This window comes from Trametes versicolor, assembly GCF_000271585.1.
Source record: "Trametes versicolor FP-101664 SS1 unplaced genomic scaffold TRAVEscaffold_4, whole genome shotgun sequence".
NCBI classification, from domain to species: domain Eukaryota; kingdom Fungi; phylum Basidiomycota; class Agaricomycetes; order Polyporales; family Polyporaceae; genus Trametes; species Trametes versicolor.
In genome coordinates this window covers 3,021,192-3,042,741 of record NW_007360324.1, presented here as the reverse complement: position 1 = coordinate 3,042,741, position 21,550 = coordinate 3,021,192, and the positions used below count along the sequence as shown (strand labels likewise).

Genomic DNA, 21,550 nt, shown 5'->3' with positions numbered 1-21,550 from the left:
GGGCGGGGGCGAGGAGGAGCCTGAGAGGATCCGTACGCTACAGCTCGCGCGGTCCGTGGATCATGCATCATGGGTCGAGGGTCGCGAGGTACTGTATCACTGAATATGACGCTGGGGTGGTTCTCGCCGACGCCCCGGTTGATAGATGGGCGACGTCAGGCTGGGTGTCTGCATGCTCACAACTTGCAAGACGACATGGACAGGTCGGGCACACGGTCGGGGCGCCCTCGGGTCCGACGACTGAGAATGTGGAATGCAGGAAGTTGACAAGAGGGAGTCGATTATACAGCTATTGACACCGTTTGGTTTGTACAGCCTGGGAGTCCGTGTGCGGGGGTCTAGGATTAGTTACGGCGGCGTCACAACAACACAAGATGAGAGACCTCGAGAGGAAGAAAATAGAGAGAGCAGAGAGAGATGGAGGAAAAGAAAGAATAAATCAGGAATTCGTGATGTGAGATGTGCAGTGCGGTGTTCTACAATGTGTGCAGCAGAAGAGAGTGAGAGAGGAGAGCGCGACGCGGGGTCCGAGCGATCGTGAGGGGTAGACGTGCGGGGTGCGTGCGGATTACTGGGTGTGTGCAGTAGCGGTCGTGAGCGGACGATGCAATGCGGAGAAGAGTGGGGGGAAAGGGAACGAGTGGGCGGATGATGATGATAGCAAGTGTACGGAGGCAGGTAAGATGCACAGGAGATGACGAGCGAGATGCGAGTGACCAGAAGACAAGGAATAAGGAGCGTGTGTCGTCCAAGCCCGGAGAAACAACGCGAGACCGACCGGGTATCCCTCCACAACAACCACCCTCCCCCCTGCGCCCCTGTGCGCCCTTGGATGATCTGCAGGGCCCACGATCATGCAGCGACCGCGACGAGCTGCGAGAGGCCGCTCTTGATGTAGACGTGCTCCTGCCCAGACAGTCGTCTGCGGAGGTACACCCCAAGGGGCCGCCCCGAGCCGCGGTTCAGCAGCGCACTCGCCACCAGGCGTCCGCGGATGTCCCGTGCGCTGGGAATGCTCGGCGCAGCGGTGCGCGCAAGCCCCGGCGGGGCGCTGATGCCTGACGTCGCCTCCATGCTAGCTCTCGGTTTCGGTGCGGGCGGCGCGGGGACGGTGTACGTGTGCACCTGCGTGCGCGCGGAGCGGTCGAGCGGCTCCTCGGGGGCGTCGGCGAACGGGTCCTCGATGGTCGGGATCTCGACGACGAGCGGGGCCGTGGTCGTGCGGAGCGCGGAGGCGGTGCGTTCTGCTGGGGCCGGTGGGGGAGGGGGTGCGCGGCGGGTGGGCGTTGGGGGCGCCGAGAAGGACAAGGACGTCCTCCTAGGGCGGCTGCCTGCGGCTGACGAGCCCATGCTCGGGGCGGACGAGGCGGGGGCGGTACGGCTGACGGAGGCGGGGCTGCTTGCGCCCGGGACTGCGCGGAAGGGGCGGGCGCGCGGGGCGCAGACGTTGGGGAGGCGGTGGAAGGAGGACGCCTGGGCTGAGTTGATTGAGAGGGGCATGGAGGGTGCGAAGCAGGAGGGTGCGCCGAACGCGCCGTGGATGGTGTGGATGCGGTGGGAGGAGACGGCCATGGTGCTAGAGCTCAGGATGCGAGATTAGGGGTGGGGCTGACGTGAAGTACTTGCGTTCGGTGAGTATGCGTGGACGAGAGCAGCGAGGGAGAGCGAGGACGAGGACGACGAGCTGAGCTGAGGAGGGAGAGAGGCCTGGGCGGGGGCTATACTTATATTCGCTCGGCGAGTCGGACGGAAAACAAAAAGGCGGGGAGGGATCGCTTCAGATCGCTTCACTCGCCGTCCCCTGCGACAGCCGGGCGGTGCTCGTCCATGCCGCTTTCGGGTCCCGGCTGATCCCGCCAGGCAGGCGGCGCCAGGCGCGTGCCATCGACAGGGCGACCGAGGACAGAACTCTCGCTCGCTACCCGCTGCCGACAGCGAGAACAACGCCCGCTCTTCCTCTTCCAGCCTGCAATCGCGACACTCCTCCATTGTCTCCTTGGAATGGTATCTTCCTCGCCCACTCGAGCTTCTGTGGTCTGGCGCAGCCCCTGCTCGATGTCGTGGTGGGCGTCCAGATAGGACGTTAACGTTGTGGGCGCCGGCCACGGCACAATACTCCTCCAACTCGCTCCCCCTACCCACGCCAAAGGCAACTGCTCCGCCTCACTCCCCAGGAACCTGGCGAGGCTACATCTAGACTTGGGGTGCTTCCAGTGAGCCATCGAACTGCTCCACTCTTCTCGCTCTCGTCCCTCGCGCAGGCGGTGCCCTATCTCGCGCTCCCAGATAGCACGCCGCCACTTGCACGGCTCCGTGTTCGGTCCACCGAGTCCATCTTCGCATCGGGACTTCTCGCGAGATGGACCGACCACAACTAGACCCCACTACTTCGGCGGCTCAGCTCGGTCTGCTATGGGCCGGCTTCCTGATCAGCTATCTGCCACATTCAACGCTACCCTCCCAACCCTAATAACCCTCCCGCCGACACGTCGAATGCTATCACCCCAGACCCTGCACTTTCAGAGGCTCGCAAACACGGACAGCTCCGACAACTCGCCCAGTGCTCGCCCGTGGGCTGATCCGCCGTACAAGGACCGGTCTCCGCGGTCAGCTGGGGGGCCCTTCCTGTGCGGCGTGTGTACCTGCTCAGCTGCTTCGCGCCGCTCGGGCCCTTTCTCGCACTACCGCCGCTTCGTGAAGCTGTACCTGCGCACAGTGGTACGACTGCCCAGCACGTCGTATTTGGACCGCTCCCCCAGCCCCACCGCAGACTCTCATCGCTTGGCGCCATCGGACCGTCCCCTCTGCATTCTGCATCCTATCTTCTGCGCCAACTCGCTTTTGCTCGAGAATGCGGCGCATTCGGCAGAGACCCGTGCGCGGCGGTGGCGGGCGAGTCGAACCACAGTCGCATTGGTGCGAATCTTCTTCTTCGTTGTACGTATGCGCCGCCTGTTGTGCAATGTTCGCCGTACCCTTCATGGCGGGCGCCGCCAGCTACAATGAAAATGAACATGCTTCTTCTCCTTCCGCCGACTATCGCCGCGTACTGCCCCCGCGCTCCCCGGGTGGTTGCGGCGCTCCTTGTCCCCCCATTGCCTGCGTTTTTGTCCGAGTAGGATGCCTTGTGGTCGCTCCCGTCGGCCGTCGCGGGCGCGCTGGGGCGTCGCGGAGTGCTCACAATGAAGGGGCGCTGCGGCGTCGCCTGCGTTTTGAGGATCTAGGGCGACGCGGAGTCTGTATGGCGCAGATCTGTGCTTCTCAGCCGTTCTGGGATCCGGGCTGCTCGAGCCCAGCTCTGTGTGCTCGTAACCGACGACATGCGCACAGCTCGTGCTGCGTGGTGGACGTGTCGTCCAGAAATGAATTTGCTAATACGTAGGCATGCCGTATAAACACGTTCCCCGCTGTGAGCTTATCCTTGTGTATGCAGATTCTGCGGAGGGCTTCCATAGTGATCGTATTGTCCGACTTGCACAGCCGCGCGCGTCCAAGTTGCAATTGAAGTCACCACCCTTCATTGTGGACTGGATTTAACCGTTTGCTTGTGTCGTCTAGCGTTCCACATGTAAACGCGTTGCAAGCGCTGCAACTTGGTACCGGTTGCGTATTGTCGCGAAGTCCAGCTTGTGAGCGTCGTCGTTGTCATTGTCCCGCCCTTATATTTTGCTAATGCTTGTCTCTAAGATGATGCTGGGCTGCGCATACATTCCAGCTGGCGCTCCTCGACACGGCTGAACGCCGACTCGGTCTGTTAAGACAATCGCCGTGCGGAGCACCAATATACAAGTTCGCGAAAATGTACACCTCGCGAACACCGTCGCTACGAATGGATAGCTTTGGACACGCATGCCGTCCCTGAACGCGGCGGCCTTTCCAAGGATGACTGTCCTCGGCACAGGTTTGAGGGAGCTCTGGAAACCGAGGACAGGTGTACTCGTAACGTCCACTTTCGTAGATGTCGGAGTTTGATATCTAAACTCCATCTACCGCCCTTGTATGTGACAGGATCTCCGCTGACCACCCTGAACGCATGCGTGCCGTCCGAGAAGCCCATGGGTCATCGTAGGCTATCTTGACAAGGCCATCACCCACGTCGGATATCGCCGCGTAAGTGCTTCTCCGAATACTGCCAGTACGCCCTCGCACTGACATTGCGCTGCAGGAAATCGCCATACTTTATCAGTGGCAAAATCTGCTGTCCTTGTCTGTGGTCCTGGACAGGCGGAGAAATCCCGATGGCTAGCATCACTCAAAGAACGATTCACACCAGGTATGTGGAACTCTCAAGCACGAATCCATTCGCTGACATTATCCAAGCTATACGACTACTCCGCCCCCCCTCATTCCCCGCACCAGCCTAAACATCCACTACCGACGGCGACGCCGCTCAGAGGATGATGGGAACACAGCCGATCGAAACGGCGCCGCCCTTAACGCGTTGTATTAGTGACCATCCCAAAACTTCGAGTGCAGAAAGGACTTACGACGTTGTTGTTCTGGCAGCACACGGGGCTCGACTTGCACGAAGACGAACCGACACCGGCCGCAGAGAGCGGCGAGCACTGGAGGCCGATCTGGCCAGTCACGTCGCCCAGCCCGAGGCCGAGCGTCGACAGGATCGCGGTACCCGCGGCGGAGTCAGACTATGAGCGCGTGCGTCAGTCATCTGGAAGAAACGACTCAGATATAGGACGCACCTTCTCGAGGCTGTTGCAGCACTGGACGGGGCCGGTGTTGCAGCTCTGGGCGGCAGCAAGGATCGGGAGGGCGAGGGCGAGGGCGGCGACACGGGCGAACATCTTGGGTATGATAGGGTAAGACGTGGAGGAGGGAGTGAGGGGTATGGTGGATTAGTTGGCGAGTGAAGACTGCGAGTGAGAGCTGGAGAGAGAGCTGAGACGAGTCGTTGACTGCTGGGGAGTTGGGGCGAGCGGTGCGTCCTTTTATACGTTCGTGCGTCCTCGCCAGCGTGTCCGTTCAGCCTGCCTGCCGCGCCGGGGTGGGCTCGGGTGAGTGTGTTCATTTGGCGTGTACGTACGCGGCGCGCTGAAACCGATTGAGGATTCATGCTTCGGGCGTCGGGTAGGAGCGCGTATCACTTCGACCGCCCTCGAGCGTGCATGCCTCCGCTCTCTTCACCTGCACGCGAGAGTGCGGGCACCGCGCGGAGGACGGCCTCGGTGGCTGCGAGACATTGGGCAAGACGACGGGCGTCCAAAGCGCAGTCGAGGAGGTGCGTGCGTGCATGCTTGGCCGCGGACGATACTTACCCAATTTTGGATGGCACTCCAGAGCGCTAGATGTCCTGCAAGAGGTCCTGCTAGGTTGACCGGTTCTGTTGAAGGTGTAGTAATGCTCGGTCGCCTTACCAGTACTAGTGGACAACATACTCTGACTCTACGCATAGGCCTGACAAGAGCACACGTCAGCCAAGAGTTTGGCTGTGCATTCGGTGCACTGTCATGACACAGGTGCTGTTGTGTACGTACCAGCTCTTGCATCCCAGCAACCTTCCCAGACGAGTGGCCGCGATCGTCGATCATTCAGGCTCTTCCGACGGTGTCTTACCGGGGACGGTGGGGTACAAACCCGCATCCCCTCCGGTGTGCCCAAAGGTGCAACGGCCGGAACAGATAACTCTGTGCTTACGGACTTGAAAGTGACCATAAGCAGCGGAAGTCGTTCACGTTCAGGGCCTTCAGGCTTTCTCTGTGTCGAATGTGGTACTACGGTCGAGGGCTAGACTAATTGAGGTGGTGAAGGTGAGTGTCAGGCATGTTAAGAATCCGATATGGTGTAGTGGCTAACATTATCGCCTCTCACGCGATAGCCCGGGGTTCGATTCCCCGTGTCGGAATTGCTTTTTGTTACTGACATGCATAGTGCCACTTGGCACTGAGACGGCGCCGACGAAAGTAGGCGCTACCAACTTATCTTCTCTTCCACGTCTATCCTCCTATGTTACCTGTCGAGCTACTCACAGAGATATGTTTCGCTCTAGGCACCGGCGAGCTCTTGCTTCTGAGCTCCATGAACAAAGCATGGAATGAAGCAGCGATGATCGCGCTCTACCGGGACATCGACATCGAGCGACCGCGCGCGATATGGAAGTGCGTACAAACCCTCTCCCTACCCCCAGGAATGCTATCCTTCGGGCGTGACTATTGCCTATATCCACAATCCATCCGTCTTCGTCATCCTCTCCTCATCCAAATCCATCCCGAAAGCAAGGAGGCCCTGGCAGAGAGTTTGATGCAACTGCTCCCTCGCTTGATCAACCTCCTGTCCTTCTCTTGCGGCATTCCTTGGCCCTACGTTCCGCGAGTCTTCCAGTGTCTTTCGACAAACCATAATCCGGGACTCCGCGCTCTGGAGTTGACATCCGACGCGAGAGAGACGGAATCGGACACCGATAAGTTCGAGAGCGCTGTACCTCGCGGAAATTGGCTGACACTATCGTCGCTCAAGCTCAAGCTCACTGGGCTCAAGCTCAAGCCGGGCGGATCCTTGGAGACGGAACAGGCGGCCCCTTACTTGTCGTTCTTAAAGTGCACCATATTTCGCTCTCCCGACGATCTCCGTGTCTTTATCCTTGGACGTTGGCACGGCAAACGTCGTGACGCGCGCGCCAATCGAGAACCTCTTCAGATGCAGTCTCCCCGTCTTCGCTGGTCTGACGGAGCTCTCAATTCCAGCGGAATGGATAACCTTTACCTGCTTTGCGCAGGCACCGGAGCTGAAGGCCCTCCATGTTCTCGGCTTGGTTGAATCGCTTCCAATCATCCGCCCCTCTGAATACCCAGCGTTGGAGGAGCTTTCATACGCTACCGACACATATTGGCATGCGGATCTGCTAGGCCAGTTTCTGCCCGATGTACAAGCACCACGTCGGCCAATCCGTACCTTGCGCCTGAGCCACGTCTCTTACGGACGTCACAGCGGCACATGTGTCGGAACGATTGTTAGGGAGTCCATGCTCGCGCCCATCGCATATTCCGGAGCCGCACTGCAGTCGCTCAGCATATCCTTCACCGACACCGAGCTACACGAGCTGTGCAACTGGGAGACTATGCGGTACCTCGCACACCTGAAGAGCCTTGTAATAGCCCTCCACATGAATTATGGTCACACAGTACGTCTCTGCGTGCCCCCATCCCGTCATTCGCCTGCTGATGTGTGCTGCCCGACAGCTCGACTTGGCCTCGCTCGGCCCTCTGCTCCTCGCGCGCATGCCACGCCTACACACGTTCCTCCTCTCGGACGTGTCCCTGAAGAGGTACGATCTAGGGAATGCGTTCCTATGGGCACGAGATGAGGCGCTGCAGAGCGCGGTGCTTGCAGGCTACGAATTCCATGCGCCCGCGCTGCGCCGCGTGGCGTTCACGACCGAGTTCGAGTGGGAGAAGCGCGCAGACGGGCGGTGGCACGCGTGGGGACACGTCTTCCTCGAGCTTCCGATGCTGCTTGGATGGCAGGTGAGGCTCGAGGACTAGGAATGGTGTTATATGCACCGTCCGGTAATATTCTGTACGTCACGGCTTAGCTACGATTCGCTCAGTTTATTCGGAGTCGCCGCGCCCGAGGGAGTATATCGGTGGAGACCCCCCACAGTCATGCCATCAAGCCTCGTCGACTGCTCCATAGACTCACGATAAGTAGCATCAAACACAGAGGCCATCGTAGCTTGTGCACGTCGACGGATTCTCAGGCCTTGGGCCTCAGGATCCGTTTGAGCCCGTGATTTCGTGTTATCCGATAGCCCGTTGCGTTGCCTGCGCTGCTTCGAGTTGCACCTCGATTATCGTCGCTTGCGCCCACCACCGACAGCGACCATCACAGTCATATCCACACTTCTGCGAACTCGACAGCTCCATCATCACACATTGCCTCCCCACGGAGTGCTAGATTGTACGTAGCCATGTCAACTACTGCCTCTCGTTATATATGTTGCTCACTCTGAGCTAACGTTGATCAGGATGTCATTTGCCCCTCTTTTCCAAGAAAACGTGCTCCCTCTCGAGATCTGCATCAACATCTGTTCTTTTGTGGAGACTCACGGACTATATGTGTTAACACTCATGAACAGAATGTGGAACCAGGCGGCGACGATTACGCTCTACGAGCACATAGACCTCATCCGACCGCGCGCGATATGGCGTTGCATCAAGACCCTGTCGCGCCCTCCAGAAGCGCTATCGTTCGGACGCGACCTCACCATCTATCCAAAGTCCATCCGCATTCGATATCCTATGCTCATCTATGTCGTTGATCAAAGCAGGCAAGCCCTGGCGAATATCTTGATTTCAACGCTTCCCCGGTTAATCAATATCCGATCCTTCTCTTGCGCCATTCCTTTGCCAAGCATCCCACGTATCCTGCTATCTTTCGCAGCAGGCCGCACCTCGCTTCTTCGTACGCTGGACCTAATGTCGCAGGGTGACGGCCGAATGGTCATGGAAGTCAATTTCGACATCGACCTGGCGCTCGATGTGTTGACATTCTCATCTTTCGAGCTGACGCTTCCTATCGGTGGCCCTACCTCGACCACAGCGTACGCCTCCTTCTTCAAACGCACCATATGTCACTCTCCACACGCCCTTCGTGTTCTATCACTGAACTTTGGCTCCAGCATGACGGCGGCCGGCTCGCCCATCGTGGACGCCATCAGCCGTTTGCCCATTCTTCAACACCTAGAGGAGCTCTCGATCCCCGAGGCGTTTTTGCACTTCCCCTGCTTCGCCCAGGCACCCCGGCTGAAGTCGCTCACCTATTACGCCAACGCAGATCTGCTGGGGAGTACTGATTATTCGACCTTGGAGGTGCTTGCGTGCTCGTCCAGCATAGGTGTATTGGAGGCCTTCTTGCCGAATGTTCAAACCCACCGTCGACCGATTCACACCCTACGCCTGGATCGCGCCTGTTACGAGCGGCACAGCGATTTTTTTGTTGTGACACCCATAACCGCAGCCGACACGCTGCCCGTCCTCGCCCACATAGCATATTCTGGAGTTCCCGTCCAACATCTCGCCATCGGCATTCCAGATGCGGCCCTGGGCAGTTTCGGGGACCCAACGATCGCACCATTCCTAGGGCAATTAGAGAGCCTGGTGTTGGTTATCATCCCCCTATTCACTATTGATGGACAGGGCATGCGCGAAACGTACGAGGTACGACATTGTCCACCCCGTTCTCTTCGCGCGCTCCCCAGTCACTAATGCGCATGCTTGACAGAATGACCCACTACTCCTCAGTACGACGCTGCTTCCGCACACGCCCCGTCTGCATACCCTTCTGCTTTCGGACGCCCCTACCAAATTCATGCGGTCCCCGATGGATGCGTTCCCGTGGGCCAGAGACGAATCGCGACAGCGGGAGATCCTCGCGGAGTTCGACAGGGCCGCCCCTTCCCTGCGGCGCGTCGCGTTGACCAATGAGTTCGAGTGGGAGAAGAGGGCTGACGGACGGTGGCACGCATGGGGGCATGTCGATGTTGATCGTCACGGTCCTTTGCGGCCGTATGGCAGGAAGTCGTGTCTGCTCGACGACGAGCTTGACTCGTTGCAGCAGGATAGCGCGTGAGGTGCGTAAACCCAGCTTTTCCTCTTGCCACTCTTTTCATTTCCGGCTCACCAGACATCGACAGTATTCAAGGTTTAGAAGACGTGCGCGCCGGTCAAATTGCCGGCGATCAAGGAGTTCTCTGTCTACGTAGTAGCGCGCTAGGTCGTCGTCGCTTCGCGTTAACTACACACTAAAGTGCGATCCTCAGCGTTCTCCGTGTCGCGCATGTTAGGAGAAAAACCACGCATAAAAACGCGTCATGATATTATGGAATTGTAAAAAATACAGTATGATACAGTACCTGGATTATATAGCTCGTGTCCGATTATGCGTGCGTAAACAACCATGATAAATTATAGTGAAGAGAACGAAGCCCTCAGTCGCGGGCAGCATATCATCAGTTATCGCGCGCCGTCGAATACCCGACATCGACGGACGCGCGCATTCGGTCGCCATACTTGATCGTGAAGAAAGTCAACCTAAGAGAGGTGAGTTAGTGTAAGTGCAGTCGATAGAGAGGAAGCGACGCACCCGAATCCGATCCAGGCAACACCCGCGAAAATGGCCCCGGTCGCGGCGACGCCGATCGCGTTGATGAGCGGGAGGATGCCTGCAGTGACGGACGCAATGATGACGCCGCGGAACGTCCTGGATGCAGAGACGTAAGCAATGGTGGCGAGAACGAGGTGAGATGGTGCGTACCCGCTGGCAGCCGTCGTCTCCGCACTGCGCGAGTGCCATATGTCGATATAGTATGATTGGGACGGGGTAAGCACGATGTTGATCTGTGAGTTCAGAGGTCAGTGGATCGGCCCGTTGCGGAATCGCCACAGACACGCACCCCGATACTGTTCATGAACAGCCAGACAAGGTTGAGGACGATTCCGAGTGTCCCAGGCACGAACTGGGTCGTCAAGCCAGACAGAAGCACAGACAGCGGTACGAATACGCCCGCGCCCCAGAGGCACGCGCGCAGGCGGTCCTCGGGAACCCAGACGTCCGGCCCACGCCGCTTCCGCCATTTAACGACCATTCGATCGGACATACGGCCGGCGAGCGATGCACCAACTGCGATGATATTCCGTTTATCAGCCTAAGACGGATTTAGATGACTGGGGCTGCGTACCCATGTTTCCCAGACCAGATGGGAGGAAGAAGGCGCCGATTATCGCCTCATTCGTGATGTTGTATTGCTTTCCCTGTGGTTCTCGGAGTCAGCGCGGGATGTATCGGGAGTAGAGCGGCGCAAAGAGTGACGCACGATGGTATACGCCAACGGTATCATGAGCACGAAGTTCGTCACCATCGCCGTCGTCCCCACCAACGCCTGTGCGCTAAGCTCAGCAATTCCACTCTGTTCATCCAAAGACGCATGACTTACAACAACAACCATATTCGGACTGCGAAGCAAACCCAAGCTCTTGAACGGGTTCAAGAATATAGGCTTCTTGGACTCCTCGGTGGCGCCCCACCTACGACGCTTTTCCGGGTCTAGCGTCTCCGGGAGGCAGAAGTACACCGGGATAAGCACAAGGAGACCCAAGACAAACAGCCCCCATTGGCCATAGCGCCATGAGAAGTAATGCGTAGCCACGCCGCCACATAGTGGCGCGATCGCAGGACCAAAGAGCGATGCCTATGAGAAGGGGTGGCGGGTGAGTGCTGTCGCATACGCAGATATCCAGATAGACGGACGTACTGCGAAGAAGATGCCCATCGCGGTACCGCGCTCTTCAGACTTGTAGACGTCGGCAATAGCGCCACACCCAACTGCCATGCCGCTCGACGCGCCGAGTGATTGCACGACACGCCAGAACATGAGCGTAGGGACAGATTTTGATGTGGCAACGCCTGCGGAGCCAAGACAGAGAAGCGGCAGCGACAAGAGATATATTGTACGTCGTCCATCTGCAAACCGTGTCAGTATTGCGGCATGCACAACAGCCTGAGAGCACCTACAAGAACCCGAGTATGTGGCCCAAAGAAGGCTGCCCGCCGACCCTGAGACCAATGCGAGGCTCACTGCAAGGCTGAGTGAACATGAGTGCCTAAGCTATGTGCTCCCCAACGTCGCTTCCAACGGTGGCGTACCTGATGACTTCGCCCGTTGTCCCGAGATCACGGGCAATCTGAGGTATTGATGGCACGAACGAACTTGACGCCAGCACTGTGGGATGCGTCGTTAGCCCATGTTGGAACACCACTGCCTGAGGCGGGAAGTACAGACTTGGAATGACAGCGGCCCAAGCGGATAGAGCGACGATGACCCGCTTTCGCGCTGGTGTAAAGCGTTGGTAGTTCGGGCCGCATTTCAAACTTGCGGTTTCTGAGTCGGTGGGCGGTATCGCCGCCTCGGAGTCTAGCAGAGGGGTGTGTTCTGTGTGCTGTTCCATCCTCGCTAGCTTCAGTTGTACAGTCTGTGGTAGTGGAAAGCGGTGAAGGACTCGAGCGGAGCGCCCCTACGTACTACGTAGAAGACGTGGGGAGAAAGTTTAGCGAGAACGCTCCATCATGTCAGATGCTTTAAGGTCAGGCGCGCGCGCTAAACGCATGGCTAACAATTCCTGAGATATCGGTTTGTCGAGATCTGCTTTATCCTTCAATGACATGGCGCGTTGCTCTGCAAGTTAATCTACAGATATCCACTCTATAGCGACAGAATGACGCGGAACGGTATTGACGTATCTAGAATATAGAAAGAAAGAGGCGTCGGATGCTAGAGGAGGCACTAAATTTTATCCGCTGCACACGGTGCAGAGCCGAAAGCCGGATGGCACAGCTCTGCAGTGCACGGCGGCCAGTCACATACAGGGAGGCGTAAGATCAGATCGAGGTCAGTGGGCGCATACAGCGCCCCTTGATACTGAGGTGGAATTTGGAAGGTGTTCCGAGAGATGATAGGCCTACAAGTGATGCCGCTCGTCACGACGTCGTCTCCAGCCAATGTTAAGGGCCTTCCAAAGCGAGCAGGAGAGGAACCGAGCATTGAGAGCGCCCGTATAGGAAGCTCCTCGTTTTGTCGACAAGTGACCATTACGCAAGGCATTGCATAGCAGGCAACGAATAAAACACATACAGGAAGCGATCACCCAGTCAGAGTGGGTGTTTCAGTTGAGGCGGTGGTCCTTGTCCGCGCCGCGCCGTACCTAGCCATAGGGGTCAATTTGAGTCATTCGTTCAAGCGGCGGAGTGCATGTGCCCATTATGTGTTGGCTGTACAACCGCATGCCACAGGCGAAGCGGTCGTAATATGCTGATGCACTGCCTGTATGTGGGGATAAGCTCTAGTGCTTGGCTTGTCAAGCGAGACAAACTCACCTGCCATTATAACTTAGTACAGGGAATGGGCGACAAATGACCTCAGCTCCGTTGCCGGACCGCCGAAATGTCCATGTCACTGCTTATGCCTTGAAACCGTCAAGGAGTTCGGTCAAAGCCACAAGCATGCACACGGGCCACGGTGTTCCACCACCCGGAGAATGGTGTGCTCTTCCTTCCGTACTGTCGAACGAGGTCGTAGGGTGTAGTCGAGGTCGATGAGCGAGTGGTCCAAGTTTGGACGCCGGCGTAAGTTACCGGAGAGATCGGGGTACCACCAGAGAACTTAGTTTAAAGCTTAAGTCACTGGCTGGTCTAGGCCTCTAGAGCCGTTCCAGTGTTATCCTGGCCGGACATCGAGAATTAGCCTGGAGGTGTCCCCCATGGATCCCCATGTAGACATCGGATCTAGACTGTACGGCATCCAACAGAGTTGGCGTTGAACAGCCGAAGGCGGGCGCAATGACGTGCACAGGCGCCACTGCAAGCTGCGAAAGTACTACAGCATGCGGCAGCATCATCGGTGTCCAGAACCGACAGCGGTAGCGGCAGGACCGCTTGTGTAGAGATCGAGTCCGCTGCATCTCACGCCTGTATCGCTGTGCAAGATGGTGTGAGCATCGAACACAGCACAAGACAACCGACGCGGAGTCCTGATATCCAAGAACGTGCATCCAGTCGTACCCTAGTACAACACATGCCAGACCTTCCAATATAACATTACTCAAAACACAGCGACTGGACTGTCCACGACGACATGGCGACCGGGACAGACACAAAGCAGGCTATACACGCACGCACGTACTCTATAAAGGAGCGCGACCGCAGGCGGGCGCGGGGCTGGGCGACGACGTCGCAGGACGCTATGAGATGCCGAGCGTCGAGAGCTCCTTGCGTATCTCCGCCTCGGTGTCGATCTTCTTGAGCTGCGTCGCCTCCAGCCGCTCGCCCTTCTTCTGCTTCTCCTTCAAGTCCTCGATGGCCTTGAGCTGCACGTGCACCGTCAACCGACGTCCAGCACTCTGCGAAGCACATGCCTACGCACCTTCTTGTTCAAGTTCCGGACCTTCTTCGCGGTCGGGTCGAGCCCGTTGTCCCCGCCGGGGGTCGGTGGCACCTCCCCGTTCGTCGCTGCCGCCTGTATAGCCTCCGCAGAGCCATTAGGCGGGATGTCGATGGACGGCCGCACGCTCGCCTCCCCGTTCCCGTTCGCGGCGGCGGCGGCCGCAGGCGGGGCAGCGTCGTTGCCCTTCTTGTTCTCCTTCGGGCCCTTCTTCTTCCGCCCACGGCGGTCCTGGTCACCCGTATGCCGCACCGGCGACGGCGACGTCGGCGCCCCGGGCACATGTCTCCTCCCGTTCTGGAACCGCCCGGGGGCGGGGCTGCGGCTGAACCGCCCGTTGGGCGTCGACCCGCCGCTCGGCGCGTCGTCCTCGCGCTTGTAGGCGGTGGACGCCTCCAGGCCGCGGGCGCCCGGGGGGCGGTACGCGCCGGCGAGCCTGTTGGGCGCGGGCTTGGCGATGACCGCGTGCTGCTCGACGCTCGCGGAGGGGGCGGGCGCTGGGGGGATGGCCTGCGGGAACGCGGGCAGCGCGTCGACGGGCGTCGGCCGCCACGACGTCTGGTAGAGCTCCTCGATGGGCTGGACGTGCACGAGTGGGCCGGTGCAGTGCCAGATCTTGATCCCGTTGTCGACGCGCAGGCGCGGGGAGAGCGTCGCGGTGAGCAGGAAGCGGCCGTCGGGCGACCACTCGCAGTGGGAGGTGTTCGACGCGTCGATCACCGTGACCTTTGTGAGCGTGCGCCGGTCGTAGATATCGACCTTGCCCGCAAGGTTACCAAACCCGGCGATGGCGATGAGCCGGCCCTGCGGGTTGAAGGAGATGAAGTTGCAGAACGCGGGGCCGAAGTCGTGCAGGCTGCGTCCACGCTGGTCGAACAGCATCGTCTTGGCCGGCATGTATCCGTAGATGACACCGAACTCCTTGGAGTTAGGGCTCCACGCGATGTCGTGCACGGGTCCCTCCTTGTCGAGGGTCACGCGACAGTCGAAGTTGCCCGCCGCGCTCAGCAGGTACAGCCCGCCGGTCTCGCCGTAGTAGCTCTTGTTCGCCTGGTCGACGTCCGTCTGGGTCAGGATGAGGACCTGGGTGCCGAGCGTGTTCCACTTGATCTGCGAACGCTGGGCCTTGAAGAATGTCTTTTGACACGTCGGCGCTCCTGTGAGCGCTGTGAGACTGTAAATCTTCACAGTGGCAGGTTGACCCTACAGAAAAACCGATCAGCTGGCTATCCCGCACGCTTTAGCGGGCACCGCGACTGCTTCCGCTCCGCTCCAGATAGCCACGCATTGTAAGATGATGGCGGGAGGGGGCAGGGGTAGAAGGGACGAAACGAAATGAGGTACACACCTTTTTCTCCGCGACGAACACCGCCAGAGACGGGTTCAGACCCGGGCTGAGCGTGATAGACGTTGCTCCCTCAACCTTGAGCTTGTCCACCATGCCCTTGGACCATTCCACCGGCCTGTACACCTGGATCTCTGGGCCGACTAAACGTACGGCGTGTGACTCAGAGATGGTGTACTGCAGTTCCCATCCCTCCTGCGACTTTTGCGAGAACGCGACGAGCTCTTCGCCGGTGGACGAGGAGAAGACGCGAAGGTTCTTGTGCTGGGCGCCGTCCTCGAGCTTGAGTGGCCGCTCCCAGGTGGAAAGGTACGTGCCGCGGGGCGAAAAGCTGATCTCGACGATGTTGGGGAGAGAGAGCTCCTGGAGGAGCTGTGCGCTCTCCGCCTGGTAGATGCGCACGCCGGTGGGGATGGCGTAGGCGAAGAGGCGGCCATCGGAGCTGTACCTATACGTGCGAGCGGGTACGTCTGGCGGTTGGAAGCTATCGATGGACTTGTAGTCGGGCGTGCCACCGACGAGACTGGTGCTCTTCTGTGCGCGGTCTGCAGGGGATGTCTCGGTCAATACACAAAGAACGGGGCTAAGACTAGCGGGGAGAACGAACATGCGTACTGCTGGGAGGGTTGAGAGGCCATTTTGGACGCAAGAGGAGGTGAGAGAAGCAAGTTAATGCTTCAGCGGGGTGGCGGGCGGAGGTGAGCGTGGCTTGCCCGCAATCAGCCTGGCATCGCCAAAAAATGGTGGCGGGGCTGACGTAAGCCGACGGGGATGCCTGGTTGAGCGCCGGCCGTTAATACCTTACGCCTTCCTCTCCCCCACTCGATGGTAGAATGCGTTTCGTTGAATGCATTTCTCTGTGAAGTTGCACCTTCAGCCTGTGCAGACCTCGCTGAACGATGATTTCTGAAACGACTTAAGGCTCAAGACACTTTGGGGTTAGGGTTAACTTGTGCGAATACCGTTACACGGGGTCACGTCACGTCACTCAGCGTGGCTAGCGCTGGTTCCCGACGTCCTCCCCGACCTTGACCTCGTCTTGGTCTTGGTCCTCATCTTCGTTCACCTGCAGCCCTCCGAACTCGCAATTGGACCACCATGAGCTCCGAGACAGATTCGCTGCTTGCTCTGAGAAAGGCGATAACCTCCAAAACAACGGTGACCTTTGCGAACGATGTCGGACCTGTCTCGTCTCTCTCCGCCGCCACGGGTATAGTGCTGTCGCCAAGCGTCAGCCTTCCAAAGACCTCTCCAACACGCTTGCGAAAGCCAGGGACCAGCGCGACAGACCCTCAGAGCAACCCACAGGACTTCTTCACTCTCGGTGCTGTTTACCTCGCATGGCTTCTACGCGACGCGTCGGGCGCGGAGTACATGAAGCAGGTCCGCGAGAACGGATACACGGTGGGATTCGTCAGTGTTACGGAACGGAAAGCTGTGGCGGACTGGTTGGAAGAGAAGACACAGAGTCTGTCAGGACTTGTTACTGCAGAAGGTGAGTCTTGTTTCCACCTGCCCTGCTTGCGCGTCATTGTACGACGTACTATTATTGCCCATGAGCCTGGTCTGGAACAAGCTTGGACTGCAGCCTGGACTGGACTCTTGGTTTATGGACGCCTGCCAAGTGTGTTTCGTAGAACGAGATGCGTGTACGCTTCGCGAAACGCGTCGTGTATGTGTATGCTACCAATTGGCGATCGGGTGGCCTCTACTCATCCCCTGGAACGTGTTCCTTTGAGCATCTACGTTGGAGGGCCGGCCTTACTGCCATCGACCAAAGTCCAGCTCAGGCACTTCTCCAAGCCTCTCCTAGAGCGGGACGCAGGGCCCATGCGCGTGGTGTTCCCTCCATTTCACTCTATGCCTGCCATACATGCGTATACTCTTCAATCAACTGACATATCACACGACTCACAGCTGAATCTACGACGCCACCGGGGACGCCGCCGCTATCACGAGCTACAACTTCCCTACCATCGACGTCGTCATTCTCCAAAGGGGCTGATGCAACTTCGAGCCCGCTGAAGCGGAAATATGTCGCAGACACCGCTGACATAGCGGTGGTCAAGAAAATCAAAGCGAACGAGATCGAACTGCAAGACAGGAACACTGTGCTGCGGGGAATCAAGCCGAACGTTTGTGCACTTGGCCGTTCCGCTCAAGTGCTGTAGCTGACGATAACGCGTTCCTGCAGAACTTCCATTCTGTCAAGGTGGCTATATCGGACAAGCTCAAGAAGATGAAAGAGGCCGCGAATGCCAGAAATAACAGCAGCTCGAGTTGGTCTTCGAAGCCCACCACTCCTGGTAAGCACGGACCTGCTGTGCGCCACGCTGCTCGTTCTCACGCCGAACAGATCCCAAATTGCAAGCCCGAAAAGCTCGTACGTACTCAATGAGACCTGTGTTGGGTCCGTACTAACGTTTGGACTCTCAGGCAACCAATACCCGATCATTATGATCTCATCGTCCCCGACGTCTTTGATCACGATGTACAATGTGCGGCGGTTCCTGCAGGACGCCGTGTTCGAGCCCTCGCAAGAGGCCCGTGCTCGCGCGGTCTCCGAAGGAAACGCGCGCGCGGAGGACGTCATCCCGATATACCGCAAGCGCACGACCATTGACTCATCGGGCCGGGAAACAGAGACCCAGACAAGGTTTGACATGCCCGTAATCGACGCTGAGGCAACTGCTGAGAAGTGCGTCACAGGTACTTCGTCGTTGACAGCGCCGAGGCCCTGGCCAAGTTCGGCGCAGACGCATGGGACCGGGTGGTCTGTGTGATGACGACCGGGCAGACGTGGCAGTTCCGGCCGTACAAGTGGCAGGAGCCCAAGACGCTGTTCCATCATGGTGCGTTCTGGTCCGTTCCGGAGCGTCGACGGAGCTCAATGAATTACGCGACGGCAGTTAAGGGCATCTATTTCTCATGGACACACGACCCACCGAACCCGAAGATCAAGGACTGGAATGTGACGGAGCTGAAGGTGAGCCGCACTGAATGGCGCACCCTCTAGAAGTGATCCAACTCGCTTTGTAGATCGACCCGAGCCGTCGGCACATCGACAAGTCCGTGCTGGCGCATTTCTGGCGCATTCTAGACCAGTGGACGAGCACCAACAAGCCGTCCCTCATGAAGAGTTGAGGGCCTTGCTGGCCTACCGCTTTGTCTACTCTGTATGTGCTCTTATATTCTTCGCTCTGTACTTCTATACCATCACAGCAAATTGCATCCATTCTCGTGGGATATACAAAGAAGACATTGGTATGACGAGCCATCTGAATATTCACAGCTGGAGCTGGCCCTGCCTGCTCTATCTCCTAACAAATCGTCGGTATACATCCGGGTCGGCATCACACAACATCGATGACGCATATCCGTCGTGCGCCGGTCACGATGTTGTTCAAGAGCAGGCACACGCGCCCAGACCCCTCCTCCAGACACAGGTTCACGAGGTGCTCCTCAGGGTCGAGCGTCACGGTAAACGAGCCAAGGCGGCCGTGCACGCCGAGCTCGCCCTCCTCGAAGTCCGGATCGTCCTCGGCGAGGTCGAGGATCGAGCGCGGGAGCGAGTACGTGCGGAAGTGCACGTGCAGCGCGCCGTTGCGCGCCTCCGTGCAGTCCCAGATCGCCCGCCGCAGGCCGACCGCCCCGAGCCCGACGTGCCCCAGCTCTCCCGTGGGCCCGGGCGCGAGCGGATACGGGATCTCGCGGTAGTCGACGGCCCCATACGGGAGGTGCGGAAGGTGCGGGCGCACGCGCAGGACGTGCAGCGCGCGCGTGCCCGCGACAATGACGGGGTGCCGGTGCGCGTCCCACGAGAAGGGGGAGATGCGGTAGATGCCCGCGCCGATGTCGCATCTGCGGCTCCAGACAGGGCGGACGGGGCGCGCTGCGGCGATGTCTGGGGCGGCGGGCGCGGGGATCTCGTAGACGGAGAGGCCGCCGTGGTACGCGAGCATGAGAAGGCGGTCGGAAAGGACCGATATCGAGAAGTCCTCGTCTGCCTGCAGAGCCGAGCGTTCAGTGGATCGGGGCACCAGGCGGAGATGACGACTTACCGACCACGGACCGATGTTCATCGACACCTGCGAGATCCTGCCCGAGCCGTCGGACGCGTCGGCACCGACGAGGCAGAAATGCAGGACCATGTCGCCGCCCCCGGATTCGAGGCCGTACACCAGGTATCCGCCCCCGGACGCACAGCACCAGACGGACCCGTTCACGGATATCTTGCCGACGAGGACGAACGTCGGCGCCGGGCCGACGACCTCGATGTGGTACACGTATATGTTGCACTGGCTGCGCCAGACACCGATCGCTGCGGTCAGCACCCTCCACGACGGCGCGCGGGACGGGCACTTACTCGTATCTGACGCCCATCTGTAGGATGATCAGGTCCTCGTGGTCGTCAGTGAACGATTGGCGGGAACTCAGGTAGAAGACCGACTCGTCCTCCGTCAAGGAGTGGGACAGGGTTACCGCGGGGACCTCGGCGCCGAGCTGGTGCAGCTGCAGCGACCCGTCGTAGAGCACCACCACGACCCAGTGCCCGCCCGCGACGAGGTTGACGTGCTCGACGGCGCTGTCGCAGTGGAAGTTCCGGACAAGGCGCGGCTTGTAGTCGGACCCGTGCCACAGCCTGTCGAGCTGTGCGGAGAGCAACACCTGCGCCTTCAGCTCTTCCGCCGTGAGCACTGCGAGCCGTCGGGCTATTTGCGGTTGTGGGTAGCGCAGGAGGAGGCGGGAGAGCGCGTGGTGCCATATCGAGCGGTCGCTCATCAGGCTGTACAGGGCTCTGCACGTCTGCGAGAGTCGGTCAAGTGGGATGCGGTGCGTATATTGCGGTTGGCATGCTTACCGCGCATAGCTTCACCACGTCCCTTGCCCCGAGCTGCCGCAAAATCCCTAGGAGGACGTCGTACGGGAGGCGATACAGCATCTAGTCGGGGGCGCATGCAGAGAGGGCACGGAGCAGTCCGAGGCAGCCGGCGGGCGGACGACCCCTCGGCGGATTTATCTGGATTATCAGCCGCTCGGGGACCTGGCGAGTACAATTTGTCGCATTCCACGGAAGATCATGACGCACTTACCAGTTTTACACAAGCGGCCCTGCCATTCCTGCTTGCCCGTGTGCCGAGACCAATGACGATGTCGCATGTTGTACCTTCGCCGGTAACAGCATGTGGGAACTGTGGAGTCGCCACGCTCCTGCTGAACCATGTCGGAGACCGAATGGTCCAGGCCCTATGACCCCCGCGCGGCCATTGGTGGTTGGGTCGCCAGCCTGATTTCGCCTTCAGGACTCCATCGACGTTGGAACCCAGGAAAAACGAAGTACATACCCTGATCTCCTTTCTCGGCACTTCGGCAAATCCCGCGCGCCCACGAGCTTGCGCCTCGTCGCCGCTTAGCCTCGTACATACTACATCCGGTGCCTTCAGGAAACAGAGCGCACCCGGGAAATCTCCGTGGCCCTTATGCTCGCTCGTCGCTGGTTCACATACTCCTTGACAGGCTGCATTGCAGAGCAGTGAGGAGCCTGGGCATCGGCAGCGGAGATGAGCATTTGTCACGATGGCCAGTCCGACGAGCCTCCAAGAACCTTGTATATTTGTAAGCACATTCCCATCCAGCAGCGACATACTCAAATGATAACGGCTTCATGGGGTAGGTATGCTATCCTTCCATAACTCATGACCTCGTCGCCATGTGGTTAGACCGGACGAGTCTGCTCAAGTGGCTCAGCACGGAAGCGCCGGCGATCACTAGTCCTGACCTGGCCACCCACCGCCTTCTGTTTTGACACTCCAAGGTGAGCAGAAAGCGTAAATACTAACAAGGAACACTCGGTGCCCGCCGCTGCTCACCCATAGTAAATTCTAGACTCGAGATAAGGTCGGCGCGCTAAACGCTGCTAAACGGTTGAAGGATCGGAGGCTGTGCTGAAATCAGCCTGCCACCGGCCGGCAAAAGTGCGTACTGCAGAAGACCGTCCGAGCGAAAAGTCTGCTCAAAATACGAAGGCAGTCCTTGTCATACAATGGTCTACATCGTGCAGCTCAACCTTGCTTTGATTGTAGACGGACTTACAGTGCGCCGATTGAAATTTTACTAAGTTGAAGATAGAGATGCGGCCCGAAGGGCAAAGCATACATACTATCTTGTGGCTTAGCCGCCCCGGAGGCGCCCTTCTGACTCGATCGCAATACTTAAGGGCGTTATCTGGCTTTCCCCACACTCTCGCCCCCCTCCTCTTG

The 21,550-nt window shown here is 58.8% G+C and overlaps 8 protein-coding genes and 1 non-coding gene across 9 annotated transcripts; 4 read left to right on the top strand and 5 right to left on the bottom strand.

Annotated features, from left to right (window-relative positions):
* Positions 1 to 852: 852 nt before the first annotated feature.
* On the bottom strand, positions 853 to 1,589 carry TRAVEDRAFT_71215 (uncharacterized protein; the record flags this gene model as incomplete). The annotated part of the gene is made up of 1 exon (XM_008038911.1): positions 853 to 1,589. The coding sequence occupies exon 1, from the start codon at positions 1,570 to 1,572 to the stop codon at positions 853 to 855; it is 720 nt and encodes a 239-aa protein (XP_008037102.1). The 5' UTR covers positions 1,573 to 1,589.
* A 2,801-nt stretch (positions 1,590 to 4,390) lies between these two features.
* On the bottom strand, positions 4,391 to 4,760 carry TRAVEDRAFT_106640 (fungal hydrophobin; the record flags this gene model as incomplete). Its single annotated transcript, XM_008038910.2, has 3 exons — positions 4,391 to 4,432; positions 4,488 to 4,646; positions 4,701 to 4,760. Coding segments are annotated over 3 exons (261 nt in total), but the record flags the coding sequence as incomplete, so codon positions are not given.
* A 1,028-nt stretch (positions 4,761 to 5,788) lies between these two features.
* Positions 5,789 to 5,860, top strand: TRAVEDRAFT_t57. The gene has a single exon. It is a non-coding gene; the product is annotated as a tRNA-Glu (tRNA).
* Positions 5,861 to 6,976: 1,116 nt separating this feature from the next.
* TRAVEDRAFT_19523 (uncharacterized protein) lies at positions 6,977 to 7,496 on the top strand (the record flags this gene model as incomplete). Its single annotated transcript, XM_008037850.1, has 2 exons — positions 6,977 to 7,135; positions 7,194 to 7,496. The coding sequence occupies 2 exons, from the start codon at positions 6,977 to 6,979 to the stop codon at positions 7,494 to 7,496; spliced, it is 462 nt and encodes a 153-aa protein (XP_008036041.1).
* A 347-nt stretch (positions 7,497 to 7,843) lies between these two features.
* TRAVEDRAFT_71214 (uncharacterized protein) lies at positions 7,844 to 9,582 on the top strand (the record flags this gene model as incomplete). Its single annotated transcript, XM_008038909.1, has 3 exons — positions 7,844 to 7,911; positions 7,979 to 9,170; positions 9,235 to 9,582. Exons 2-3 carry the CDS (start codon positions 7,980 to 7,982, stop codon positions 9,580 to 9,582), a joined length of 1,539 nt encoding a protein of 512 aa, XP_008037100.1. The 5' UTR covers positions 7,844 to 7,911; position 7,979.
* A 215-nt stretch (positions 9,583 to 9,797) lies between these two features.
* On the bottom strand, positions 9,798 to 12,016 carry TRAVEDRAFT_166160 (MFS general substrate transporter). The gene is made up of 11 exons (XM_008038908.1): positions 11,792 to 12,016; positions 11,656 to 11,731; positions 11,524 to 11,594; positions 11,264 to 11,472; positions 10,946 to 11,200; positions 10,826 to 10,891; positions 10,691 to 10,763; positions 10,406 to 10,632; positions 10,267 to 10,349; positions 10,096 to 10,212; positions 9,798 to 10,043 (listed from the first exon to the last, which is right to left on the bottom strand). The coding sequence occupies exons 1-11, from the start codon at positions 11,955 to 11,957 to the stop codon at positions 9,962 to 9,964; spliced, it is 1,425 nt and encodes a 474-aa protein (XP_008037099.1). The 5' UTR covers positions 11,958 to 12,016; the 3' UTR covers positions 9,798 to 9,961.
* A 1,729-nt stretch (positions 12,017 to 13,745) lies between these two features.
* Positions 13,746 to 15,973, bottom strand: TRAVEDRAFT_64264 (translation initiation factor eIF-2A; the record flags this gene model as incomplete). Its single annotated transcript, XM_008038907.1, has 4 exons — positions 15,898 to 15,973; positions 15,294 to 15,835; positions 13,928 to 15,148; positions 13,746 to 13,904 (listed from the first exon to the last, which is right to left on the bottom strand). The coding sequence occupies exons 1-4, from the start codon at positions 15,926 to 15,928 to the stop codon at positions 13,746 to 13,748; spliced, it is 1,953 nt and encodes a 650-aa protein (XP_008037098.1). The 5' UTR covers positions 15,929 to 15,973.
* A 344-nt stretch (positions 15,974 to 16,317) lies between these two features.
* Positions 16,318 to 18,533, top strand: TRAVEDRAFT_64263 (RNA polymerase II-associated protein). Its single transcript, XM_008038906.1, has 8 exons — positions 16,318 to 16,785; positions 17,208 to 17,425; positions 17,485 to 17,596; positions 17,647 to 17,673; positions 17,727 to 17,946; positions 18,000 to 18,142; positions 18,200 to 18,276; positions 18,330 to 18,533. The coding sequence occupies exons 1-8, from the start codon at positions 16,389 to 16,391 to the stop codon at positions 18,432 to 18,434; spliced, it is 1,299 nt and encodes a 432-aa protein (XP_008037097.1). The 5' UTR covers positions 16,318 to 16,388; the 3' UTR covers positions 18,435 to 18,533.
* Positions 18,534 to 18,643: 110 nt separating this feature from the next.
* TRAVEDRAFT_19519 (uncharacterized protein) lies at positions 18,644 to 20,840 on the bottom strand (the record flags this gene model as incomplete). Its single annotated transcript, XM_008037849.1, has 6 exons — positions 18,644 to 19,297; positions 19,352 to 19,592; positions 19,657 to 20,096; positions 20,152 to 20,232; positions 20,384 to 20,715; positions 20,798 to 20,840. The coding sequence occupies 6 exons, from the start codon at positions 20,838 to 20,840 to the stop codon at positions 18,644 to 18,646; spliced, it is 1,791 nt and encodes a 596-aa protein (XP_008036040.1).
* Positions 20,841 to 21,550: the final 710 nt, after the last annotated feature.